Source organism: Pomacea canaliculata, linkage group LG3 (assembly GCF_003073045.1).
Source record: "Pomacea canaliculata isolate SZHN2017 linkage group LG3, ASM307304v1, whole genome shotgun sequence".
NCBI classification, from domain to species: Eukaryota; Metazoa; Mollusca; class Gastropoda; order Architaenioglossa; family Ampullariidae; genus Pomacea; species Pomacea canaliculata.
The window spans coordinates 42,689,970-42,716,396 of NC_037592.1; the positions used below are offsets into that span (position 1 = coordinate 42,689,970).

Consider the following 26,427-nt stretch of genomic DNA (forward strand, 5'->3'; position numbering starts at 1 on the left):
CTGCAGAAGTAGTGAACAGAAAGTGGTTTACTGTGTCTAAGGAACGTGAAGTAGAACATTTTTTCCAAAGAATGCAAGTTCCTCTTCTGCGCATTTGCTATGAAGATTCTTTTAGCCAGTATGGTTCCAGTCACTTCAGTAGGTTAACATCTGAACATATCAGAACATAGATAACCACTCTCTTGTTCTCCTCACTCTCTTTTGTGTGCACTCCATCCAGTCCCACGCGTTTTACTAACTAATTACTGTTCTTAGATACAGCTCTGAGGTCTTTATTTTTGCATTTTGTCATTTGGGTTACGAGTATAGTAGCTTGGTAAGTAGTATCTGTTACATAATGGTCAATGCAGTCTACAGAACCTTTCATTTCTAGGGATATCTGTCTCTTCTGCAAAATCCTACTTGAGTAGTAAACACAACGTAATGATAAACAAGTCTTCATGATTAATCTTTACCATTATCTTTATTTGGCAATCTAAAAATACATAGATTCACAATCGAAACCCACAGGTATTATTGTGGTGAATCATATTCTTAACAAGCTTATGTCGTATTTTTAAAAAAAAATCAGGCTATTTAAGGTGTGAGAATGCCAAGATTTCGCCAATACATGGTAGCAGTGAAACACACAAACCAAGTCTCAACTCTGAACTTTCATTACGGACCCACTCATTATGTGTACTTTAGCGAATGAATGGGTTTAATTTATAAGACACTAACTCTCTAAATCCGAACAAATGTACCTTTTCCATACATGGAAAAAACCTTCAATGCACCAACAAATAAAATCCACAATATGTTGCAACATGGTATGATTACATCCTCAAAGCTGCAGCCAATTAAAAAAGTGTAAGACAGCAAGAATGTTACCGTTTGAAGCTTGTATCACTGAAAACGCAGGTTATCCACTACTTTTTGAAAGTGGAACCAACCTTAGCAGGCTGGACCTGCCTGTCACATCTCAACAAAGGTCTGTTTGCTGTTTGGTCAGCTTTGTCACCTACTGCATCCAGCCATCCCCCACCCAAGACAAGATCAGGGCCAGGAACGAACTCATCTTCACAGTAATAGAGGAAAGCAAGCCATTTGAAGAAAAATAAAATAGCATTCTTTCAGATCTTTCAACAGATATGCAGACATCAACCACTCTACCCAGAAGGTATTGAATTTGAAGAATGTAAAAGGCATCTGATGATCTGTAAGCTCCTGCATTTCACGAACTGTCAACAGAAATGAAACCTACCATGAAAATGTTTCAGTCACAGTAAAAGCATTTACCTTTGTGGCACTTTCATTTTAGTTTCAGTGTTTTTGTCTGCCACAAAGTCTGAATAATGATTGTCGACACAGGCCTTTCATGACACTGTGTGCTTTCATTTACTGTCATAAATGACAAGTTTATGCGCAACAAACAGACCCTTCAACGTCCCATCAACATTTTACAGCTGTCTTCATCTTCAACATACTGATTTACAGATTGGCAATAAATAATGTGTCAACACATTTAAGTTTTAAAACTTCACTATATGATGGGCTTGCTTGATTTAAAAAAAAAGTGTTACTCATCAGGTTACCTTACAAAAAAGTGCATTAAAAGTCCATAGTCGAAAGACTTTTTCCCTTGAAGACAGCAAATAGTTTCATTTTAAGAGAAAAAGTATATTACAGCATTTTAAATTTCTTATCTCCAACCAGGATCAAACTACAGTAATTCATAGATTATCAAAACAGTTTTTAACATGCCAACAATGTATTGTCTGTCAATGAATCTTATTCTCTCAGAAAAACAAATTGTAGATTTGAGCATACAACCTTCCTCTATACATTTTTAATCTTGGAAGTTAATTAAAGTTAACATCAGTCTTAGGCATCTCCTGCAGCTCTTGACTGCTTGCAGCACCTGGTAAATATAAAGGCTGGGCTAGTCACAGCAAAGAAGTCCAAGACAAAATGTAAATATAAAGGATGGGTTGGTCATAGCAAAGAAGCTCAAGACAGATCCTAGAAAAGAAAGGGTGGGCTAATCACAGCACAAAAACTCAAGACAGTACCTAGAAAATAAAGGATAGGGGGTTAGTCAAAGCATTGAATATTTTGCAGATTTACACCTGCTGGCCTCATGTAACCCAAGAAAAGGCCAGAATCAACCCTTACAAAGGCGAATCTGATGCTTACACACTCATAACCTAGTTTGATAAGCAACAACAGCTACTATCAAACAGCATACAATACAACTGTGAACAATGGGAAGTACAACATGGATGAAATGTCACTTATAATTAAGTGTGCTAATAACCAGAAAAGGGCAAAACAAAAATCTCAACACATCTTTCCAACACATTGTACAAAGATCCCAAAGTAACATGGCTCCAACCAACCAGAAACAACAGATTGTACAAAGATCATACACTGAAAGTAACATGGCTCAAACCAACCAGCAACACCACAGTCAATACACACGACTTTTATTCTTTCATACAGTCTCAAACAATAGTAACAATGTGCGTTTGACAGCCAAACACTCAAAGAAATTTTACAGCTTATTCAACCTGGAATGAGAGAAATGATTTAGTTTTCTTTCCAAAATTATTAAACTAAAATGGCACAAATTTGCTGTGTCCAAATGATTTTACCCATCTCTTAGACGAGAAATGTAAACTGTTGGACCAAAATGAAATGCAGCCTGTACACTTTTTCTAAATAAATGAAACGAGGGATGTGATAAAACACGGTTAGCAAACAGAACAGAACATAAAAACCTGGTGCTTTTTCATTCTTCCCACATGATCGGGCAGCGGATGATTATTTATTGCTTGCTGTATCCCCCTCAAGACTGGGCACAATACATCCACAACATTCATGGGCAGGTCAAGATGGAATACTGGCAAACAGTGCATTAGGGGCAAGACTAGATGGTACAGTTTCTGATTGAAAAAATAAACTGAAATACTTGCTTCTGGAATACAAATTTAATGACCCTTTTACAGTATTCATTACTTAAAACAATAATTTTATTGTAAACATTTTCAAAGCGACATATGCATAGATGAATGTGACGCTACAGCCATTTAGCTGTAACAACTTTCACAGCAAAGCTGTAGGTATTTCAGGGGAAGTGACTGGAGGTGTATTTGAGGTAGAATTACCCTCAGATCGAGTTCTAGTTATTTTAAATATGAAATGGATTCTAGATGCAATAAAGCTGTCTTTATTTTCAAAGGTTTTAGGGTGGTGGCATCTGTTTACAGTGAGGCAGAATTGGCTTGCCTATTTGTTAGCTTTTATTTTATTCTTTCAACTACAATGAAAGTTTTTTTTTTGGGATTGTGTGCAAAAATGAAAGTATATATTGCTCTTTCTACCAGAATTTCTGTTATTGTGTCTTATCAGATTTGCAGCTTGTACCAGTGTAGCCTCATGAGTGGTGGGGAGGTCTAGAAATCATCGGCAAGACCAAGTACATGTACTACCTCCAGTCACCGTGTTGTTGTGTTGATGAAGCAGCCATGCACCAGATGAATATTAATACATTAACAACAGCTACGGCTTTGCCGGAATCCAAATATCTCATCACTCATCCCACAAAATACATGCACAACATCATTATCTTCAGCTGATGCTTATCTATTCCTTGCGCAGTCGCCGTCTTCTTGGTGAAGTTTTCCTAGTAAAGACATGAAAAAAAGTCAGTCCTACTCATCAGCGTTTCACAATTCTAATTCTTCATAAACACTGTTACTGTTAACACTTTCCAATATTCTAATGATTTTAATGGAAAGTTTTTAATTTGTTGTAAATATGAAGAGCCCTCAAAAGGCAAAATATGTTTAAAAGATGGATAGATGAAAATAACATTCTCTTCTTCACTGTCAATGTCCAAACAGAAACGACTGGGGTTAAAAAAAAAAACAAAAAACAACAACAACCAAAGACAACATCCTGGACATAATCTTGACTAAAAGTTCTGTAGCAGAATGCAGCCAATCCTTACAGTGACAAGACCAGGACTTACTTAGGGGAGCCCTTGGCATCTTCATCTTCTTCAGCATCAGCCTCCTCCCCATCATCCTCATTCTAAAAACAGGTAAACAAAACAACTTCACTGGCAGTTAAGCAAATAATAAGGTACAACCCGCAGTAAACTTGTAAACAAAACGACTTCACTGGTAGTTACGCAAATAATAAGGTACAACGAACAGTGTGTTGAATGTTTTAAGTGAACTGCCAGAGGCCCAGTCTTCACTGTGGTTACTAGCAAAGAAAGAACACTGTACCTCTGGAGCATTCAGATCAGCCTTGGTAGCTTTCTTGGTTTCTCCTGTGTCACCCCAGCACCAACTCCATCCTTAGTATTCTCTTCCTCTTCTTCCTTGTTTTCCTCATCTTCTTTCCCTTCTTCTTTCTCTTTTTCCTCATCAGGAGATGCTTCATCAGTTTTCTTACGCTCAGCATCAATATCCTCTTGCTGCCAAAGTAAAAAGTGGCAAGTTGATAATCAGCTCTCAGGTCAAGCACTCTCTATCCGGTGTTCTAAATGTTAGCATGGCAGGTCTACAAGTCACTCTCACACAGGCAGCCTACTAACCTACTTGCTCTACCAAGAAAATTCAGCATAATAATGATAGCAACCAAAGTTGTAGCAAAAAGGAGATACAAACTTAAGTTTTTAAAAAAAAACAGTAAATCATTATTAAATCAAGAAACAGTGTCTCCAACACTCTTACTTAAGCTATGGAAGCATTTAAAAACCCATCTCTGTATGCTCACGCTATCTGAAAGTTTATTCACCAATTTTTTACTTTAATGTATTCATGAAAATGGACTTCAAATGTGATTTTTGCCTTTAAACTACATAAGACAAAATAAACACAAGACAATAGATGCACAACATAAAACATGACACAAAAATAATGTAAAGGATATTGGTAGAATAACTATTTTAAAAAAAGGAAAATCTAAAAGATAAAACACACACCATAATTTTAAAAAAGTTTTAAATCATGCACCAAAATTACAAAAGCAGTTCAATCTTCAATCTGTTAAACTAAACATCTTGTCAGGCTGTGTTATTTGGGGATCCACCCTCTCTGTACATTCATGTCCCCCTCAAGTTTGGAAATAGCAACTTCAGTTTACATATGCATTGTAATGCAAGCTACATCCATGCATGTATAAATTAAAAATCTTGTTTTCTGGTATTTTTTTTTAATGACAGGCTAAAAGCTTGATGTGAGATACTATTTGCCAAAATGTGGGCAACTATTCCATTTAGTTTATAATAAATAAGCCTTTAAATATCACTGTGCATGATGCACAATGGTGACATTTCAAGGCTTGTTATCTTAAGAATGGATGCACGATATTTACACATTTCAGGAATTACCAAACAGTGTCTTGGACTGAGGTTTTCCCTGTCATTAGTAAAAGAAATTGCCCCAACAGATCTTTAGCATTCTTATGCATATCAGTATCCTTAAAAAACTTGGATGCACTTGCTTGCATGCACCCATCCATGAATAAGTTCTGATGTGTATCTGAATCTTTATAGATGTATTCATGAATGAAAGTTCTGTTATTACCTTATTTAGTCCTCTTACACTGCCCACTTTTGATTCATAGTTCCAAATAGTAATAAAAAAATAGCTCAAGATGGATGTAGTATTAGTGTGACGACTCCAAGCTTCAGCATCTTTGATATTCATGCAAAAACTAATGCCTAAAATGGTCTTTGGTATTTTGGTCTTATGTGCTGGTTTTTGGCTGCAGAGGCTTCATGTTTTGGTCCTACAAACCTATTCTCTTTCTAGCAACAGCTTTCATTTACTGGCTTTACAGGTTCAACTAAATCTAGCTCTAACTTTCACATCTTGGTCTTGCAACTACATAAAAAGTAAAAAAAATTATGTAATGAATAATGTTTCAACAGAGGAGAACTTATCTAAACGTAAAACACTAGACAAATATCATATATCAAAGTTCTGAGTTGGATGAAATAGCAGAAAAGTGAAGGGAAAAAAAAAAACCAGAAGATAGACAGGAAAAATAGTAGGGAAGACATAAAGAAAGAGGGCTGCAATGACCACCTTGATAGGGCCAGCCTTGGGACAAAGGCAAATGGAGAGGAGTATGATGGGCAGAAGAAGGACGACCACGTAGACTGCCCACAGCCAAGGATGTTCTTGTGCGGCTGTCATCAGTGTCTGCCATATACCCTGCATCCCACAACACAACCTGACAAAACTCCCACTAAAAGACAACATCAATTAGACCACCTAATTTCACGAAAACAGAATATTAAAAGGGGAAAAAACACACACACACAAAAAAAAAAAACCACCAAAATAATCATCTACCAAAGCAAGAGGGTACCTCAATTATGCAATCTGGTTCTCGCAAACAAAAACAATCTCTGTTTAGGCTTTAGAAGCAAAATGCTGTGACAATGCCAGGAATCTGATGTCAGATAACATGCTCTTACGCATGTGCAAGCACTTAATAGGATTTTGTGCATAATAAAACTTTAAAAAAAAAAAAAAAACATAAAAAAAAAAAACCAGATATTGCTTGAGGTTTCCTCTTTGAAATAAAATGTACAAAAAATCTGGTCACAAGCAGCCCCTGTGACTACAATAAAAACAACAAGCTACAAATAACGAGGCTGCCACCAAATCTTCCAATATCATTTTTTGTTTGCATTTCCTCATGCCTCTAAATTCTGTTTTTTGAAACAAGAGAGTGATGCTGCATTATCACTGTCAAGAGTTTACAACTGTTACAGATTTGGTGACAGTCCTTCAGGGCTTTCTCTATGCATGACGATGTCTCATGCAAAAAAAAAAAAAAAAAAGCAGGCATGTGCAGGCTGGCAGGTGACACACAGTCAATGCCTCACCTTGCTCATACAACAGTATGCTACAATCAAAACAACAGGCAGCACCACCACAATGATGAAAACAGCCCATAGCCAGGGCCGCTCATCAGTTGCCTCCTTCAGTGCACGTATTATTGTTTGCTGTAAATGAAAGTCTGTGATCAGGTAATCTAACACAATGATAATAAATTGGATAAAGGCAGACACAAAGAGCTGCCAAAGCACTTGTGGCATTCAGCACATCTCAGCACTCGCTGTATCAGGGCTGCAAACCACTCAAAAAGACTTTACTAACAGAAACAAAAATATACTACAAATGTTTTGTAAAGATTTTACCCACACTGCTTAAAACGAAATACATTTTGCTCTCATCCCTAAAATTTGGTGAACAAATTGGTGCCAGGATCTGCAGTTATAAACTTATAAACTTGTATCACTACAATCAGGTGTAGTTGTCCAGCACTGCTGACAATAAAAGAGTCAGCTGCCCATAAATTTAACCGTGAAGAGTTAGAATTTTATTAACATTACTTATGTGAATAATACTTTTTATTTGTGCATAAGATTTATGCAAAACTTTGACAGTTTCATTCATATAGAGTTATTTACAAAAATTGTCATAAATGAAAGTCTTGTCACAAGTGTTTGATTGCACATAAAACTCTACATAATAAAATATTACATAATTTCAGATTAAAAAAATCACACTTACACCAGCAGAAGTAGCTGCTCTCTCTTCATAACTTTTTATGTCCCAGGTGTCAGCAGTAAAGGCTTTAGATATCTCCAAGTCGTCAGTGATTAGAAAATTGTCAAAGACAATTTCATCTGTCATTGACCAAAGTTCCAAGCCAATTGCCCCCTAAGCACCAAACAGTAGACAAAGTACAAAGCCATGTCATCACCACATGTGGACAAAATGTTACGGTAAGAAAGCCGATTAATAATACACAGGCCACCGAAGATGAAGCAATGTGAACTTAAAATATTCTTGACTTCTCGGTCTCAGACAAAATAATAATAATAAAAAAAAAAATCAAATATTTCTGTCATATACAGGTAGTCCTCGGGTTACGACGGTCTCGAGTTACGTCGTTTTGTGGTTACGACGCTGTAAACGACGCTCATTCCGACTTACGAGGTTTCGCGTCGTAAGTCGAACTGTACGTTGCGCCACATTCCACGTGAGGCGGAAGTCATAAGGCAATCTAAGAAGGGAAAACAACAACATAAACTGGCAGGTCATTAGGACTTAGTCGTTCGACTGTCGCTACGATTATCAAGGATGAAGATCGCATTCTTGAACACGTGACAGGATCTGCTCCTATGAAAGCGACAATGATAACAAAGCACAATATTTTACTGTACTTGTGTTTATTGATAATTATGTAGGGTACTGTGTTAGGATAGGTGTTTGGATAAGTTAAGTGTTTGCAGTACTGTACTGTTATTATGGTACAGTACTGTATTAAAGTATGATCCGACTTACGTTGAAATTCGGTTTACGACGCCGCGTTAAGAACGGATCACCGTCGTAAGTCGAGGACTACCTGTACATTTAAAAATTTTTCATATTCATGAATTCATTGGTTTTTAAATACATGAAAGAGTTTACAAATTTCACTACTGATTACCAGCCTTGTTTGCTGGTTACACAGCAGATATGCTACTCACAATAGGTGTCATTTTGTAGGGCTCCTTGTCCTCAAAGTAGGCTGGGTTTTCGATCATGCGTGGCTTCCACACTCCCTTCAATGAAATGAAAACAACTTTTGAAAAAAATCATTTTTTGGCTTTAAAATTTTCTTCTTCAAGTACTTACCTAATGACACGACTATATGGAGATCGCCCTAATAACCATCAGCTGTCTGCTTTTGTTTAGACAAATCTGAGCAATGACAAGGGACCACATAAACTCAACCAAATCACTCCTTTTTGAACGGTGAGTTCCAATCTTAAGTCTTTTTGTTTGTTTTTTTTTAAATCATAATTGTGAATGGGATCCACAACAAGTGAGAAGGATGGTACAGGAAAATTTCAGGCAATTATAGTGCTTAAAGAATGTGATATATTATGCATGATTCGTCCAATCCTGATTGGAGTGAGAAAACCTGATACACTATAAGCATTATTACATTTCTGCAAACTTCATGGATATGGCTACTTGTGTCTATAATGCCCTTGGAGTGGAACTGCTGCACAGACTCACCCAATGCCTTTGTAACCTGCCTTCAGTGGCTGATAAAGAATAGTCTTTCCAGCTGCCTAACCTTACCTTTATTTTTTATTCTAAAGGGAGAAAACATAGGATGTGGTGCATAGGATCAGGAGCAGCAAGGACACAGGATGCATTGAGGTGTGCACTTCAGGTAGCTGAGAAAGTCAGCACAGGTGTTGCTGGTTTTAGACATTTCCAAACATAGACCACACAAGGTTATCTATATGACCACTATTTATTGTTGTAAAACACTGTGCAGGAAAAAAAAAAAAAAAACCCAAAAACTAAAATAAAACACATCCTACTGGATTCGAAGCCATGCAACAGACTGGAGAAGTGAATTCATTGGTCCATTGGAAAGGGAGGTGGGGAGCTGGTTGAATGTGTCCCCCCAACCCCTGTGTCATTGGCTTCTTTTGTCAAATCAGATGGCTGGAATTAAGGTGGCAGCAGGGCGATCTCCTTAGAGTTATGTCTTTTGATATGCACAACGAAGAAATAATGAAGTAATTAATGAGCTTTTGGATCTGTTTAACAAAAACATTTTGCACTTCCTCATATTGTCACTCCGCAATTACAATAGAATGATGAAAAACTGGTAGAAGCACAAATTGTTTAACATGCTGATGTCATGGTTCTATGTCTGTGAGAAGAAGCACCATTAACAGAACCAAAGCTAAGAGTGCAGACTGACCTTGTAGTTTGGATTGTCAATCATTGGGGCTTTCCACTTGCCACGATATTTGGGATTGGGGATGGTTGGTGGTGTCCACTCACCACATCCAGAAACTTCTTTGCATTTCGGATTAGCTGCAAACAAACAAAACTAATACAAATATACATTTTTAACCCTAAAATATTGACTTCTTGAAATGTTGCTCAACATCATTTTATGTTTAGTGATAACTAAGCGTAAATCAAGATTCTCAAATATACACCACTTAGTAATGACAGATAACCCTAATTCAATTTTAACATCCAAGATTACCTTAACTCATTTGCAATGTTCCACAACCTGTTGTACAGCTGTTGTGTGCATAACTGTAGGGTTGTTACAGTGAAACAAACTAGACAGAATAAGGGAATAAAGAAACCACACCATCCTGTAGGGATTATTCTGCCATAAATGCATTTTCACTGTCTACTTCTGTACACCATTTTCAGAGGTACACTATGATTAATACTACGACGAAAAAATAACCTTGGTTCTTTGCTAGTCCTGTTTTGTGATTGCTATCACAGTTGGTAAAGAGGACTTGGCAAAAGCATTCTTCTTAACCATTTTTTCCCTCTATGGCAGAGATTAGCATCTGGAAATAGTGGTGTAGCAGGTGAAAGGGGTCTGCAATAATGCAGAAAACGTTTAATCTACACCCATGATATAAGATTTCTGTAAAATGCCAATCATCTCGCTGGCAGCTTTGACCGTTCTCATCCGACTTGATTCTTCACAGTACGCTAAACCACATGGACAGATTAAATGTTAAATATTCTTGATCAGGCTGCAGTATACAGGCTCAAGGATAGGGCTGTCAACACCAACATTTGTTTTCCCAGTAGTAACAAGTGACTTCCTAGAAAAATGCTGATTTTTTTTTTTTCATGGAAGGATAGTCTGCTGTCTAGCCCTGTGCCGAGGTGCCCAAAACTTATCAATTTCCTTATGCCAGGACAAGTTCTTTAGTTTTAGAGACACCGAGCATGAGAAAGCTTTCCTCAAATCATAAATTTAATTTCTTAATCTAAGGAAATAGTTTGCCATTGAATCCTACCCTAGCAACAAATGCCATATCATCTGCAATCTTAATCAACAATTGAGCACAATTAGAGAAATTTATCTGGACTTCATTGGTGTAAATAAAAAACAGCATTTGAAATAAAATGTATTCCCGTGGGGCTCCTGTATTTTTGATCTGTGTTTCAGACTGTTCCACAATCTGACCCTTTTTGCCTGTCTAAGAAACTCTATTTTCCAGAGCACTAGGGTTGTGTGAATACTCCTTCTTCCAGCCTTGGAGAGTGCATTTGCAGACTACTTTATAAAACTGTGTGTGTAGACAAAAGTGAATGATTAGTAGCTGCCTATGAAAGTGCAGATAAAGGGTCAGAAAATGGTCTAGTAAAAAGGACATCAAATTCAGGCAGCTTGTATTTAAATTCAGGATGTAAAAAACAAGTTTATACAAAAATTGGAAAATAATACTAATAGTGTGGACGCTGGATGGAGCACTTTGAAGAAATCCTGAATCAACCTTGTCCACCATCTTTACCTGACATACCACTGAACAACTTCGTGTCAACACCAGCCCTCCCACCAAGACAGAAATCATCAAAGCTATCAAAAGCATGAAAAGTGGCAAAGCAGCAGGCCCAAATGGCATACCACGAGAAGCATTAAAGGCAAACCCGGAAACAAAAGCAGACTTCAAGAAGGTATTCAACAGTGTAGACAGGGACGTCATCTGATGGCTGATGATCAACTATGACATTCCACCTAAGCTCATAAACATTATTCAGGGTTTGTACATCCTGCCAAGTTATCCACAATGGAAAACTCACTAAACTTTTCATATTGAAGACTGGCATATCACCAACTATCTTCCTGATGGTCATAGACTGGATTATGCACAAGACACCACCGGTATCCAGTAGACCTTCACCAAACAGTTTGTTTTCAACCCCAATCACAAGAACTTGTCAGGCAATAAAGACGCTTGAGGCAGTTGGCGCTGCCTGTGACCTCTACCTGTCATATGTCAGATTGATGGAAGTAATTGGCAAAGACAGACTGTACATAATAGTCAGCCCTGCCTGGGTCAAACCCATTCTTTTCTGCCCTCAGTTAAAAAAAAAAAATTCAGCCTTTAAGAAAAAAGCATTATATCAGAAACAGATAAAACAAATGTGTGACCAACGGGCATAGTAGTTGGACACAGGATCTGAGCATTTGTCTTTTCAGACCATCTGGCCTGGGGCCTTTCAAAGGATTAATCCTTGAGAGACAAGATCTTAAAAGCTTTCTCATCCAGTAAAATATCACATAGTGACAGAGAAGAACATAGCAATTCACAAAGCGGAAAAAAGAATTGTTCCTTTACTAATTACATTAAGCGTATTCTGATGCACACTATTTTGTAACTTGTATGTGTAGAAACAGTTAACTACTACTAAAATTTTGAATCATTATGGGCTATTCTATTTGTTTATAGCAGGAAAAGAGGTTTTCCAAAAAATTTCATGAATTGTCATCAAAGATTTTGTTACTTATACAACTGGAATATGTATAGATGCAACCAAGAGAAACAGTAATACTAGAAAGAGAGATGGTCTCTCTTGTAACTGCAGTCTTACAGTTGCTTTAAACAGACAGACTTGCATTCTTGATAGCAATATATTGACTGTAAGAAATCGCTTACCCGTAAGTGGTGCTTCCCATTCTCCGTCCATCTCTTCATCCCTAATAAAATGTTGAAATTAAAACTGATCTCCAACAAGGGACAAAACATTGAAATATGCAATTTGTAAAAAAAAAAAAAAAAAAAAAAAATGGATGGAACTTTAATCCCAGTGAACACATATGATTCCAAAATAAATGTTAAGTCTTAAGCAACCTGCACAATAAATCATAACATTGCCAAAAGGTGAATCTACTTATTCCATAAGTTTTTTTATTCCCTGAATTTCAGTAATATTTTTCTTGAGAAAATAATTTTGTTTTAGGGGTATGAACTTCCCAAATGTTATGATGTAACTACTGTTGTTGTGAACAAAACATTTTCTCTGTGTTAATTCTTCTTGAACATATATTAGCATTACAGGACATGTTTGAACCAAGCAGGCATTAGAGAAAAGAAGAAAGGAGTTGCTGATCTTAGTAGCTATAACAACAGCACACCAGTCAGCTGGTTTTGTGGCTTCTGGGTCTGGCAACAGGCTAGGCTCATCTTCCAGCCAGTCTTCTGGTTTGACAGCATCTGGATCAGTGATTGTGGCAGGCTCATTTTCATCCCTATAAGCAGACAAAATCAAAGATAAGCAAATGGCTATGCCCATATTGTAAAAGGCATGATAATATCTTCATGTCAGTGGGCTACTTAATAATAATAATAAAAAAATGCCAAAATTGTCTAGCACGTACGCACATAGGAGTGTGCTATTAGCGCTTGAGACAACTGAGTTTTTTTGTTTTTTTTAAAAATGTAATTCTCTTGAAATTCTTGCCTGGCACTGAAAGTGGATTACAACGGTGCACAAGATTTTTACAGAAACCTACCAGTCATCAGGCTTTACAGCATCTGGATCAGGGATTCTGAAACCAGATACAACCATAAATGTATATAATTACATATGAAGACTTCTTTATAACTTTATCAGAATGCATCTAAAATACAGATACAAATATAGTACTATTTTCACAATCCAGTCAATTAAGCCATACATTTATTTGTTCCTTATGTCCACTGCAATTTACTCCTTCTCCTGAACATGCACATTCTCCTACAGAGTGGTCTCTCATTGTTAAAATCAAAGAGCAACAACTGTCAGTTAAATTGGTTTATTTCTCAGATGTACTGTTAGATCTTGCTAAATGTCAATTTAAAAGAACTTGACCTCAAACTACCCCCATCTGTCCAGGAATAAAAAAATTAACATCAACCCTTACATTTGTTTCTCACAAAGTACAATATAATGCTCCTCCAACTGTTATCGTCAATAGCATTTCTAAGACTTCCTTATAGGCCCTTCTTCTTTCTATTCACTTCAACCTATAGCTTGTTCCAAGTATGTGATTTATCAGTTTTAATGCAGTCTTTTATCTTTATAGTTTGCTGCGAGCCTTACAAGGGGGGTGTAGGGTATGTTCTTTCTTATTTAGTTGATTGATTCAAATAGAGTGATTCAGGTTCTTCCATTATTTTATAAATGTATCTGCATTTGTCAAAGCCAATGATAAGTTACTACAAACAATCCAATATCTGATGTTAATGAAAGTAAGTAAATCAATATGAAAACAGTTGCTTTGTTAGAGAATTAACTATATCCTTTTAATAAAACAGAGCTTCTGCTTATGCAAAAAATTGCGTACAGTACGCACTAAAAGTTTGGAGGACCCCTTCAATTTTCGTCAATGGGGTCCCATTCAAATTTGGGCGAAGAACAGGGACCCCTTAAAAATCTGAAGAAGGGGTCACTGGGACCCCAAAGAATTTAGCCTTAGCAGAAGCCCTGATAAAATAATACAAAAATACATTTGTCATATTTCACATTTTTACTAAAATGTTTGTAAGAAAAATCAACAACCCTATGATGCATACAGACAATAAGCTTGACAAAAAACCAACCCCCCCCACCCTACCCAAACAAACTCCCTTACTTTTCTCTGTCATCCCAGTCTGCAGGCTTCTTGTCATTTGAATCCTCTATTTCCTTAGGTGGGTTGACGGGAGGACTGAATGAAGAGTTGTATGAAATAAAGTTAGTTTTTTATCATTCAGAGATTTCACAATAGGAAGTTTACAGTAATCTCAAAATGTGAAATTCAACATAAAAGCATAATGCAAATTTGTTTAATCTGTTCCGTCACTTTAAGTTTTCGTTAATAAGAGGCACATTTTACTTATATGGAGTTTAGAAAGCATATCAGCATATATATCTCCTGTACAATACACTACTGCTCACCTTACGTCCTCCAGCAAGCTTCCCTTATTAACAAGACCATCATCAATATAAATTTCAAATGTATTGTCTGGATTCACAACTGTAACAAATCAAATCCATAATGCTGTAACAGTTCTAATAAATACAACATGTTTGTAAATCCAATCTATCTCATAATGTAGCTTTTTAATTTATGTTACCTACTAAATATTTGTGATCCAATGCAAATTTCAGACATTATAGGTCACCGACTTGTTAAAATTATAAAATGGTTGATCTTTTTACCCCACAGCAATCACAAACATATAATAATAATAGGATTGGTATAGCACATTTCCCCATATGGAGGCCAGTTCAATGTGCTTTACATAATCTAAAGGGCAGTAGGTAGTGATGCCATATGACAGAGAAGGACATCACAATCACGCAATTACACAAACACACATTGCACAGTGTACAGTGCCAGGAACACAACAGAATAAGGTGGAGAAAGTAACAGTTGGAGAAAACCAATTACACTATGTATTTCCGAAAAAGATAGGTTTTTAAGTCTAGACTGGAAAACATGTAGCATCTAACCTGTATAAAGAGACAGAGGAAGCATTCCAGATACTTGAGCTACATCATTTCATATACATTTTACAAACAAATAGAAACAACAGCTGATTCAAGGGGCATCTCCCTGATCCTAATCCTTTATTTCCCATAATCATATGCTAATAATGATACCAAATAATGACACGACACCAAATGACAGACATTTTTGGAAGTATTAGGAAACATTTCTTACCAAGTTTGTAAAGATGTGTTTTCTTGTCAGTGAAATAGCTTTCAACGTTAGCTGATGGCTTTTTGGCATGCTTTTCCTTAGGTATTCAATTTAGAACTATTTTTCCTATAAAACATATTAGGAGAAAATGAAACATTGAAACCCTCTGCAACCTATAAAAGCCCTTACTGCAACTAACAAATGGTGAATTGGCTAAAGATGAAAATGTCTCCCATCTAAAGTGTTTTATAGAATGATACATGTTAATACAATGTTTAAATTTTGTCAAAAAGGATCCATTTCTTTTACATATGCCTCCTTCTTCCAAACAAAAAAAAACAAAAAAAAAAAAAAAAAAAAAAAAAAAAAAAACAAAAATTACCTCAATTTCTCCAGTTTTGGGATTCTTGTGTCTGAAAATGAAATGTATCTGCAAAAAAAGAAAAAAAAATTCAATACTTCGATTATAAGGAACAAACAATTCTGATTTAAGCAACAAAGAATTTGAGTATGGGCATTGCCATCCTGGGCTTAACCAAATGGATTAAATAAATTATAAGGCTTTTGTATATGAGGATGCTCAGAGCTCTATCCTTTTTACATGAATAAGGTAAATAAAGAATTATTGGTTTACTGAAATCAAATTCTGAATGTATCCCAGAGTGAGATTATTTACATACATGTATATACATGTGTGTAATAAGAACTGTCAAGTACACAATATCTATCTATCTATATCTATTCCTCTTCGTGCATCAGGTTGCACATAAGGCCTCAACCAGAGTCCGCCACCGATGTCGATCGGCTGAAACCCGCTCTAGGTGACCCCATGTCCAGCCCTTTCCACTGTTCTTCTCCAAGTTTCCTTTGGGCGGCCTCGTTTTCTTCGGCCGTCTGGAGTCCATCGTAGGGCGACTCTGGAGAGGTCTGCTGTCTGCTGATCCGTAAAGGAGGGTGCTGATCACATTTGACTTGAAGATTCTCAGCTTGATCTTCTGGCTGATGTTTTTTGCCTTCCATGTGCTCCTGAGTGAGGCAAAGGCCTGGCTGGCTTTTGCCAGTCGGGCTCGAATCTCCACCTCCCCATCCCCGGTGTTTGACATTTTGGACCAAAGATAGGAGAAACTGTCAACTTCCTCAATCTCATCTCCATTTAGTTTGATGCTGTCTTGGACTCTGGCGTTCACTCTCATGCTTTTCGTTTTCTTTGTGCTGACCTTCAAGCCAAGGTTTCCAGCTGTTTCTGAGAAGGCCTTTGTTTTTTCCTGCATGTCTTGGTGGCGGTGTGACAGCAGGGCAATGTCATCAGCAAAGTCCAAGTCTTCCAGCGCTGTTGTTGCTGTCATAGTCATGGTCCATCTGATCCCTCTCCTCTCACTGTCGTGGAAGTCTTCATGATCCAGTCCATGGCCAGGATGAAGAGGAACGGCGACAGAATGCAGCCCTGCTTCACCCCGGTACTGACGTTGAAGGGTCTGTGAGCTCCGTGTCACAGACAACCTGGGATTTGAAATCGCTGTACAGCATTGCAATGACCTGAACAAGTTTTGCAGGGACTCCGTAATGCCTCAGGATCTTCCATAAGGACTCGCGGTGGATGCTGTCAAAAGCCTTCTCCAGGTCGATGAAATTGATGTACAGTGGTGTGTTCCATTCGTTGCTCTGCTCCAGAATCTGTCGCAGAATGAAGATGTGTTCAGAGCAGGATCGCCCAGGGCGAAATCCTGCTTGCTGTGGTCGGAGGTCTTTCTCAAGAGTTGCCGTCAGTCTTGACAGAACAATCTTGCTGAAGACCTTGCTGGTGAGGGAAAGAAGTGTTATGCCCCTCCAATTGTTGCAGTCTCCAAGATCTCCTTTCTTGGGTAATTTGAAGATGAGCCCTGTCTTCCACGCAACAGGGACCTGCCCTGATTCCCAAATTTGCCTGAAGATTTCAGTCAGCTTGGGAGCTGTCACACTTATATCTGCTTTCAACATCTCTGCTGTTATTCCATCTGCCCCTGGTGCTTTGCCGCTCTTCATTGTCTTGACTGCTGCTGTCACTTCTTCCAGGCTTGGTGGGTCTGTGCAGATGTCAAGGTCTATAGCTGCTGGCTGGATGTCTGCAAGCTGAGGGGGATCTGGTCTGTTCAGAACTGACTCAAAATGCTCTCTCCAGTGCTGTAGTTTTCCTGCCTCTCCCTCGACGACATTACCGTTCACGCCTTTCACTGGCACATCACTGTTCTTAAACCCGTTGTTTAGCTGTTTGTTTATCTTGTACAGTGTCTTCAGGTCAATTTTTCTTGCTGCATTTTCTGCTTCATCTGCCAGTTTCTCTATATGGTCTCTTTTGTCGGTTCTTGCCATCCTCTTTACCTCTTTGATTAGTTTTGTATATCTTTGTCTGAGTTGTTCAGGGGTTCAGATCTGGTGCTGTGGATTCTTTGTTTGGCTGACTTTCTCTCTTCTATCTTCTTCCATGTCTCTTCTCTGATCCACTGTTCTTTCTTTTTCTGTTGGAAGCCCAGTATTTTCTTTCCTGATTCCTGTAAGACTCGATTGAAGTCGTCTAAGGTCATCTCTTGTTGGTTTCCTAGTGCCTGGAACCTGTTCTTTACTTCCATAGCAAAAAGGCCCTTTCGGTGGCTGGATTTTTTAGTTTGCCGGAGTCCACTCTCTGCTGACGTGCCTGTTTTCCTCGTGATCGACGCAGCTTCAGAGAAACTGTGGCTATCACAAGAGTGTGGTCACTGGCAATGTCTGCTCCTCTGTAGGCTCTAACATCTTGAAGTGAGCTCCTCCATTTTTGGTTGATGATGACATGGTCTATCTGGTTCTTTGTGATCCCATCTGGTGATGTCCATGTTGCCTTGTGGATGTCTTTGTGTTGGAAGAGTGTGCCACCAATCAATAGGTTGTTTTCTTCACAAAAGTCTGCCAGTCTCTCTCCGTTGTCATCGATGGTTCCGATTCCATGCTTGCCCATGACATGCTCCCTGCAGGTGTTGTCACTTCCCACCTTGGCATTGAGATCGCCGATGATGAGCAACATATCGTGGGCTGGAACGCTTTCTGAGGCTGCCTGGAGCTGATCGTAAAAAGCATCCTTGTCTTCTGCCTCGGAGTCATTTTCTGGTGCATAGCAAGCTAGCACTGTCAGCTTGGTGTACTTTGAATGGAAACTTGCTCTCAAAAGCCCGGGTCCATAAGGCTTCCATTCCAGCAGTGCCTTTTCCGTTTTCTTGTTGAGGAGTAGAGCTACTCCTTCAGAGTGCTGAGCGTCTGATCTTCCTGAGAACAAGATGGTATGTCCTGACGCTAGTCTCCTCTTTCCCGTGCCGGTCCATCTGACCTCACTGACTCCCAGGATGTCCAAGTTGTAGTTGTCAAACTCCTTGACTAATTGGAGCATCCTGCCAGTCTGGTACAAGGTCTGGATGTTCCAGCACCCCACCCTCAACTTTTGCCTCGGCTTCAGTAAATCCGCTATCGGGGCGCCAGCTCCCTTTCGGGTTTGGCTGTCGTCCGTCATTAGTCCAGTCTCCTGGTGTGCTTCATTACCTCCGCCATCTGTGACGAGTTCTCTGGTTTTAGTTTCTGTAACATGATTTTTTTTACATGGTGGGGTTGTTAGCCCTACCACAACCTATTTTACCTCTAGGTGAGGTGTCCACCTTAGTCGCCTCTTATGACATGCCTGGCTGGATGGCAGGGACCCTATTCTTACAATGCTTGCTAGGCAAGCATACCCCGGGTCCCACAGGGGCAAGTACACAAACAGGATGATAAATGTAAGCAGCTGTTCAGGCACCGCTAAAGGTCCATGCAATCAACTTTATGTCATCTGTACTTGTATTTAAAATATAAACAATATGCTAAAGCCCACCTTGCTCTCAGTGCCACATTTGTCAGGTCCAAACATGATAGTGTAAGGTGTTTTGTCCTGGAATGTTTTCTGAAATACAATTTGATAGGCAATAACTTAACATCCACTTCTGAAAGGCTTAAAATGAATGCATTTGCAGGCCACTTAACTTACAACAAGTGGTTAACAAGGAGAAAATAATAATAAAAAAAATGCACTCCTTGCCTGACTATTAAAATCTTTTACAAGAAATATCAAAACAAAATCAGCTATCATTTTACCAGAAAAATCCACTTTCTGGAAGTTGAAATCTGGCATCGGCTTTAGCAAAGAGCTTTGCTAGTTCCAGCTTCCATTTCTGAGACTTGATGGTAGCTACTACTAATTATTATGAATGACAGCTGTACCTAGGACAATATTACATCACTCACCAGGTCAAATTTGCTCTCTCTTGATAGCAACTTGACATAAGCCCCTCCGCAGTCCAAACCATTCTGGAAGCGGACTTCATATCTGAGGAAAATATACTTTTAATAAACATTTAATAGATGTTTTTCAACACTTAGGGAAAACAATCATTTCTAGCCAAACAGAAGACAATCCTGACCACATCCAAAATAAAAGAATCAGTTGCCACAACCTATAACATATTCAGAGAAATGAACATGAGCACCTATAAAGGTAGGCCTAATAGCTAAATGAAAAGTAACAGTTACAACCCCCACTGAATAATTTCCACTGATGTATGCTCTTCATGACACTATTGTACAAAGATATTTTGGAATAAACAGACTGTAATTTAAGAGTACTTACTGCGCAATCAATGGCCTTCCCTTGAACTCATAGGGTCTTTCTAGATATGTTGCAACAGCATGGTGCTTTGCTTTGGACTGTGGAATGGTCATTTAACTACACTCAATAACTGCTTTCTCAGCTAGTAGTAATATTAACCACTGGTCAATATTATTAGTAATAACAATTTAACCTTTTTACCAAGGATTAGGTTAGGTTAGTCATATAAAATTGCTTCTAAACTTACAGACACCTATTTTGCACCTTTTTATAAATCCTTACAAAAAATGAATACACATGAATGTACATTTCTGACAACCAATTAAAGGAATGTGAGTGAACACGTCTCAGTACCAGCTTGAGACACGAAGCACATCTATTTTCTTAACCTTACTAGTTTGGAAAAGCATACTGCTTAATCTTCCCAACACTCTCAATGGGGAGAACAATGTTTGACAGCGATTTGGTGTTTTCAGGCATTCAAAAATAATTTTTACTTAAATAAGACTGATCATTCAATGGCAAGAACTGCATTCAAAAGTATTATCAATCCTCTGTATAGTTACTGCACCCTAAATGTATTTCCAGTAAGGAAAAAACTGGCAATAAAGCATCAGCAAGGATATATTATTTCCAGTTCTCAGCTAAAATTTGGAAGAGGAAAGTAGTGATAACTAGTAATAGCAATGAAATTAAAACATGCTGGCCGTGTGTTCTATTAGTGTAATATGCAGTAGTCGAGGAGACATTTTTCAACCTGAGAATGCAACAGCATTTTTCTACATTGGATATGATTAAACATGGGATAAATCATGGATTTTAAAGAATCATTTTTGTGCAGAAATTCTTTAAAAGCACACTTATGAAGTATTGTATCATAAAGCTTTCAGTCACTGATTCTTTTGCCTGCTTTAAATCCAAAGTTTAAATGCATCTTTTCCAAACTTCACAGCGACCCTGTCCTGACAATGAACGAGTGCATATTGTAGAAGTGAGCATGGCTGTTATATGCGAATATGGGTGCATGGTTGTTATAAAGCGCTCTGAGCAAATCTTTGGAAAAGTGCTATATAAATCCTTGTTTTTCTTCTTATTATTATTATTCTTAAAGTAAATCTGCTAGACTACTAATTTTTTGGTTCTCATTCCACTCATTTTCCGCTAATCTGAAAATTTCTGAAATTAACTCTTTGACATTTTTCTTTCATAGAGCTCTTAAATAATGTTAAATAGGCTGATCATTTATTACATCAGCCTTTGTTGTATTCTTTTACACTCTAGGAATTTTAGAGATTGTACATATTGAAGTAGTTATGATTACATTCTCAAAAAAATGTTGCATTGCTTGGTTGGTAGACCTTCAAAATTTTTACAGACGTGTTCATGACATCCCCTTTCTCTTTCATAGACAATGTTTTCCAAAAGCAAAGAATTACAAGGCATAAGTGATAACAGAATCCACATACTCCAATCATTTTATATTGTTATCTGTGAGCAGCCAATCAAACAGACACTTATTCAAAGCTAGAAGCAATATTTCTTGTACTGGTTATCTTTCCAAATATATAAATAACTAAAAGAAAGACTTCCTTTTCTCTACCTTCAGCTAGTACAAAAGATTAATTTTTACAAAATGACACAGCAACACATGCATACCCTGATCTATTTCATCACTTTAGTACTGCACATTTAGATTCTTAGCTACTTACTTTAAGAACCAAGCCCAAATCTCCCTGAATTGGGTTCTGTTTTGGCTCTTCCACCTCCCACTTTCCTAGATGAAGAGAGAGAAAAAAGCCCATCAAGGCATTCAGATGACTCTCCGGTGCATCGCTCTCTTTATGATAAAGTTACTGACACTGCTGTTCCTTGATTTTTTACATTTATCTGAAATATCTGAGAAGATTAAACTGAAACAACAGACATATTTGGCATGTGGACATGATAGCAGAAAAACTATAGCTGTTATCTGCTTTCAATGAGAAAAAACAGTTATCAGAATAAGGGAAAGGGGTATTTTACAAAAGTGCACATTTCAAAGCTGTACACACACATACAATCGTGAGCCCAACAGTGCTGATATGAAAGGGTACTGAAGCTTGGCCACGTTTCATTAAAAACCAAAGTCATGCCCAAAACTCTGCATATTCTTGTTTCTAACAGGGCCTAAAGCTGTTGAGTTGACATGAATTAAAGCTGGATGCATCAGGCACAGCATGCTTGTAATTTCCTTATCATGGTCCATACTATTAAAAGAAAAACATTTCTGACTTTCCAGGATAAACTTCATTCTTCAAAGTTCACATGGTCATCCTCGATCTTAGTAAAGAAGAAGGCTTAAAATAAGTCTTTTCAATTTCGTAATTTTTGCTTCCTTGATGCACAGCAGAATACAGTGGAAACAATTTATCTCAAAGTAATGTACTGAAATTAGTTAAGTTTATTCCTTGTTACTCCACAAGGAGCATAGGGCTGCAAAAGGTACTGAAATTAGATACATAGATCTCATGTCTTCTTATTTATGGGTGTGTCATCATCCTTCATTACTAGTTATTAACAATGGTTTGAACTAGGTAACCCAACATGTCAGCTTTTTGTTCATCCTCATTCCATACTCCACTTTGATAGCCAAGCCTATTTCGAAACTCATATTCTACTTTCAGAAAGCTCAGATGGACAGGTGATATATTACTCTGCTACATTTCTTATTTCTCCAACACTGCAAAGATTATCTACAGTTGTCTATTACTATATACATATACTTATGTCAGAATTGGTTATTAGTCTCATCTATATTAACTAACACTTTCTGCATTATGTTCACATCGTTAATTTCTGCCATACACTTAAACTGACATGACCTGTCTGGCTCTCAGAAATGGTGACTGTCTTTAATGAAGCAAAACTCACACCCACCCTCTGCACTTGCTCACTCTCTTGGTCTTCCCTGCATCAGTCTGATTCAACCTTGATATGAATGTATCTAAGGGAACATCCCCAACCTACCCACTCTGGTCAACTGGCAAAATGTAAAGTGTTGACAGCCACAGACTCATGACACTGACATCCCCTCCCTTGCGCCCACCCCTCATCAAATTCTTCAGGGATTGTGAAAAGTCACAGTAATAAGTCAGTGCTTCACCAACTGCCCCAAAACTTAAAACCGGTTCGAGGAGAACAGATGACTTTTTAAAAAAGCTGTTTTCTAGATGGTCAAAGAAGAACATCAAACTTTAAGTTAGACACTACCTGTCTAAATGTTTACATGTAAACTTTGCAAATTTTTTTGCATTAATCCTAGATTCTAGAATAATCCCTGCTTTACGCTTTCAGTATGACTGCATGTGGGATCAATACCCATGTTTGATCATTTCCTTCCTTGAAGTAAAGATTACCTCCAAAATTTGTTGTCACTCTGCACTTCTTGCAGTCATGGAAAGATGGCTTAAACATGTTATTTGAGAGCCACAGCTGAGTGAAATATGCCAGTCTAAATGGCATCATTAATAAACGAATACAAAGACAACACACTTGTGCAAATAGCAATATGTGAATCTGCAAGAGAAACTACATCCATGTGTCAACTTGTGGCTCATTTATAACAAAGAACATTTAAACAAATTTATGCATCAATGCTTAAATCAAAAAGAAAAATTATTTGTAGGAAATTTCTGGGCTTATTCCTGATTTTTTTTTTTTCTTTTCAAATACAGACTTTTTCAGGAACTGGAAATCATTTTTCAAAATTTACTTTTTGAGTTTTTCCTGACCTGTATGGCCTCTGCATTATGCTTGTAATTGACACTTGATATAAAGTGTTTATATTTCTCAGTCTTTAACCAAATGCTCCCTCCTTACCATCATACTTGGCAATTGATTCGTCTGCTCCATCTTTCTTTGCCTGAGACAACACCCATCTAGTATGCACCAAAAGAAAGGTATATCAGGAAGTTGCAGAACATAATTATTCCAGATTTTATTTTGTCATGATAATGATACATTTACTGCTATAACTATTGATTTGACGCACACTATTGGTATTACTAAATCAAGGTACTCTAGTGAAAAGGGATTCAACAACTTTGGCCATTCTTTATTCAAACTGTGTGTAATATAGGTTTATTGATTGTAAACGGTAGGGCTGGAAAGGATGTTAATGTAGGTATGTGTACATGTAAAGGGGTGAGTGTAGTTGATTATGCCATTGCCTCCCCTTTTATTTTTTCGCACTTAGAATTTATATTGGTGAATTTAACGAGTGTATTTATGATTATCACATACCTGTCTACTTGACACTAATATTTAATAATAATCAGCAACATGCAGAGGATGTTAAGCATAAATTGGATGATCACAAAAGCATACCATGTGACTTAAATAGACCAGTCTGGCGGCAGGAATTTTCTGTGGATTTTCTTAATAGTATCTGTGTGGAAAGTGTCAGTGATTTAGTTGTTTTATTAAGTAGATTATTTGGAAATGTTTATGACGTTACCCAGATTTTGTCACCATCCACTGTGAGATTATTGTGTGATAAAAATGTTATTGTGTGATCACTATATGGCTAAAAATGCCCCCCTGGGGGCTTATAGCCAATAAATAAAATGCTGAACAAATTTTCAAATGAGAATGACATTTGGTAGGCTTGTTAAGAAAAGTATATCTTAAAAAATCTGAATGCTCATCAATGTTCTCTGTGAATGGTTAGAGAAAAATAATAAATTTAAAAATAAGCCAGTTCAGTAATAAAACTACAAAAAGCACAATGCATTTTTCACTGAAACTGCCTAAATTTTGTCAATTTGTTACTACAAATATATACAAAGATATAGAGGCTTACAAGACTAGTTCATGTGATAGTTGTATTACCTCTTGACAAAGTCTTCCTTTGAATGAAATGGTTCATGGAAAAAGACAGGTGCCTTAGGTACAGGGCGCTTGTATTTAGGCTGTAGAGCAAACAAGTTTTGTTTTCTTAAAATCCTTGCTAAACCTCCAACTCATTAATACCAGTTAAATTAGTATACTAAGAAAATTGATAAATGTGATAAAGAGTAATAAGGAACACTAAATGATTAAGTGATACAATTACAGTGTAGAGTGTACAGAGTAGGTTTAATATATCAGTCACTGCACTTTTTAAACACATCTTTTGTTTAGTCTTTTAAACACATACCTTTTCTCTTGGTGGCTCTTGTATTACTGAATATTCTTCTTCAACTTCAACTTGGCCATCATCATCTTCTTCCTCATCATCATCCACACTTGGTTCACTATAGACAATGTCTGCCAGTACTAGACCCACTATGGTGAATAAAAGCAGGTGCCGCAGCTTCATTCTAAAGATATTAAGGCAAATGATAGCTAAAGGTTAAACAGGTCACAAAATGTAAATATCCATAGTAGAATTCAGTAAACTAAAGATGCTAATGCAAATGATACATTTTCCATGGCATGCCAAAATGCCAAATGAAATACATCAGTATCAGAGGCCAGATTTATACACAAAAGACAAAAAAAAAAACCCAACAACTCTACTCTCATAAGGCAAGTGTTAAATGTTGGAATTCTCACTTTCTCAATTCTATTACAAGTAGTAGTAGTACAAAGCAAAGTCGGCTTCCTGAATAACAACAGAATTGTTAACGGAGGCCTCTACGAATGATAAAAGTCATAAGAACTACGATGGATTTATCGGTTTTGTTGCCCATGACTTTAAGGATGTAGATAATCGCTGTTTCTTTCACACGATGCAGAAAATCGAAGACGAAAGCACTTTGGTTAAAAAAAAAATAAATAAATATGTCAGACTGCTGCAAATACTGGCAATTAGTAGTACAATCTATATTAGGTGACCGTGACAAATTAAGGAGTAATATGTCTGTAACACTATGTGGTGATGTATTTGAACAGAAATACATGTTGCTGCTACTACCTAAGTCACAAGGCAACGCCTAACCACTAACCGGTATATACACGCACGACCACAATTTTTATTTGGTACATATAACGATTTCTCACAAGCGCTGCGGTTTTGCATTCGTTAGAAGACAAGGCAAGCTGTACTAAGCATTATAGCATTATGGTTTCACTTTACCTTGTCGTTTGGAAGACTTGGAAGTTAATTGATTTGTCTAGAATCTTCCACAACGATTTTTCATTACCAAGAGGAGACAACCACTCCCAACGTGGTGTGTTCTCATTTGCTCTTCGCTGAAAGAGACTCGTTGGTTGGTCCAATTTGCTCCTTGCCATAACAGACTCATTGATTG

At 37.5% G+C, this 26,427-nt stretch overlaps 1 protein-coding gene across 1 annotated transcript; it reads right to left on the reverse strand.

Annotated features, from left to right (window-relative positions):
* Positions 1–444: 444 nt before the first annotated feature.
* Positions 445–26,425, reverse strand: LOC112559326 (calnexin-like). The gene is given in 23 exon segments (XM_025230459.1): positions 445–3,664; positions 4,013–4,074; positions 4,275–4,328; positions 4,331–4,465; positions 6,084–6,212; positions 7,584–7,733; positions 8,546–8,620; positions 9,784–9,899; positions 12,506–12,546; positions 12,985–13,098; positions 13,363–13,398; positions 14,464–14,538; positions 14,769–14,847; positions 15,538–15,613; positions 15,899–15,946; positions 19,385–19,453; positions 19,795–19,876; positions 20,177–20,253; positions 21,865–21,929; positions 24,014–24,072; positions 25,025–25,104; positions 25,332–25,494; positions 26,253–26,425. Coding segments are annotated over 23 exon segments (1,983 nt in total). The 5' UTR covers positions 26,411–26,425; the 3' UTR covers positions 445–3,624.
* Between the last annotated feature and the right edge of the window lie 2 nt (positions 26,426–26,427).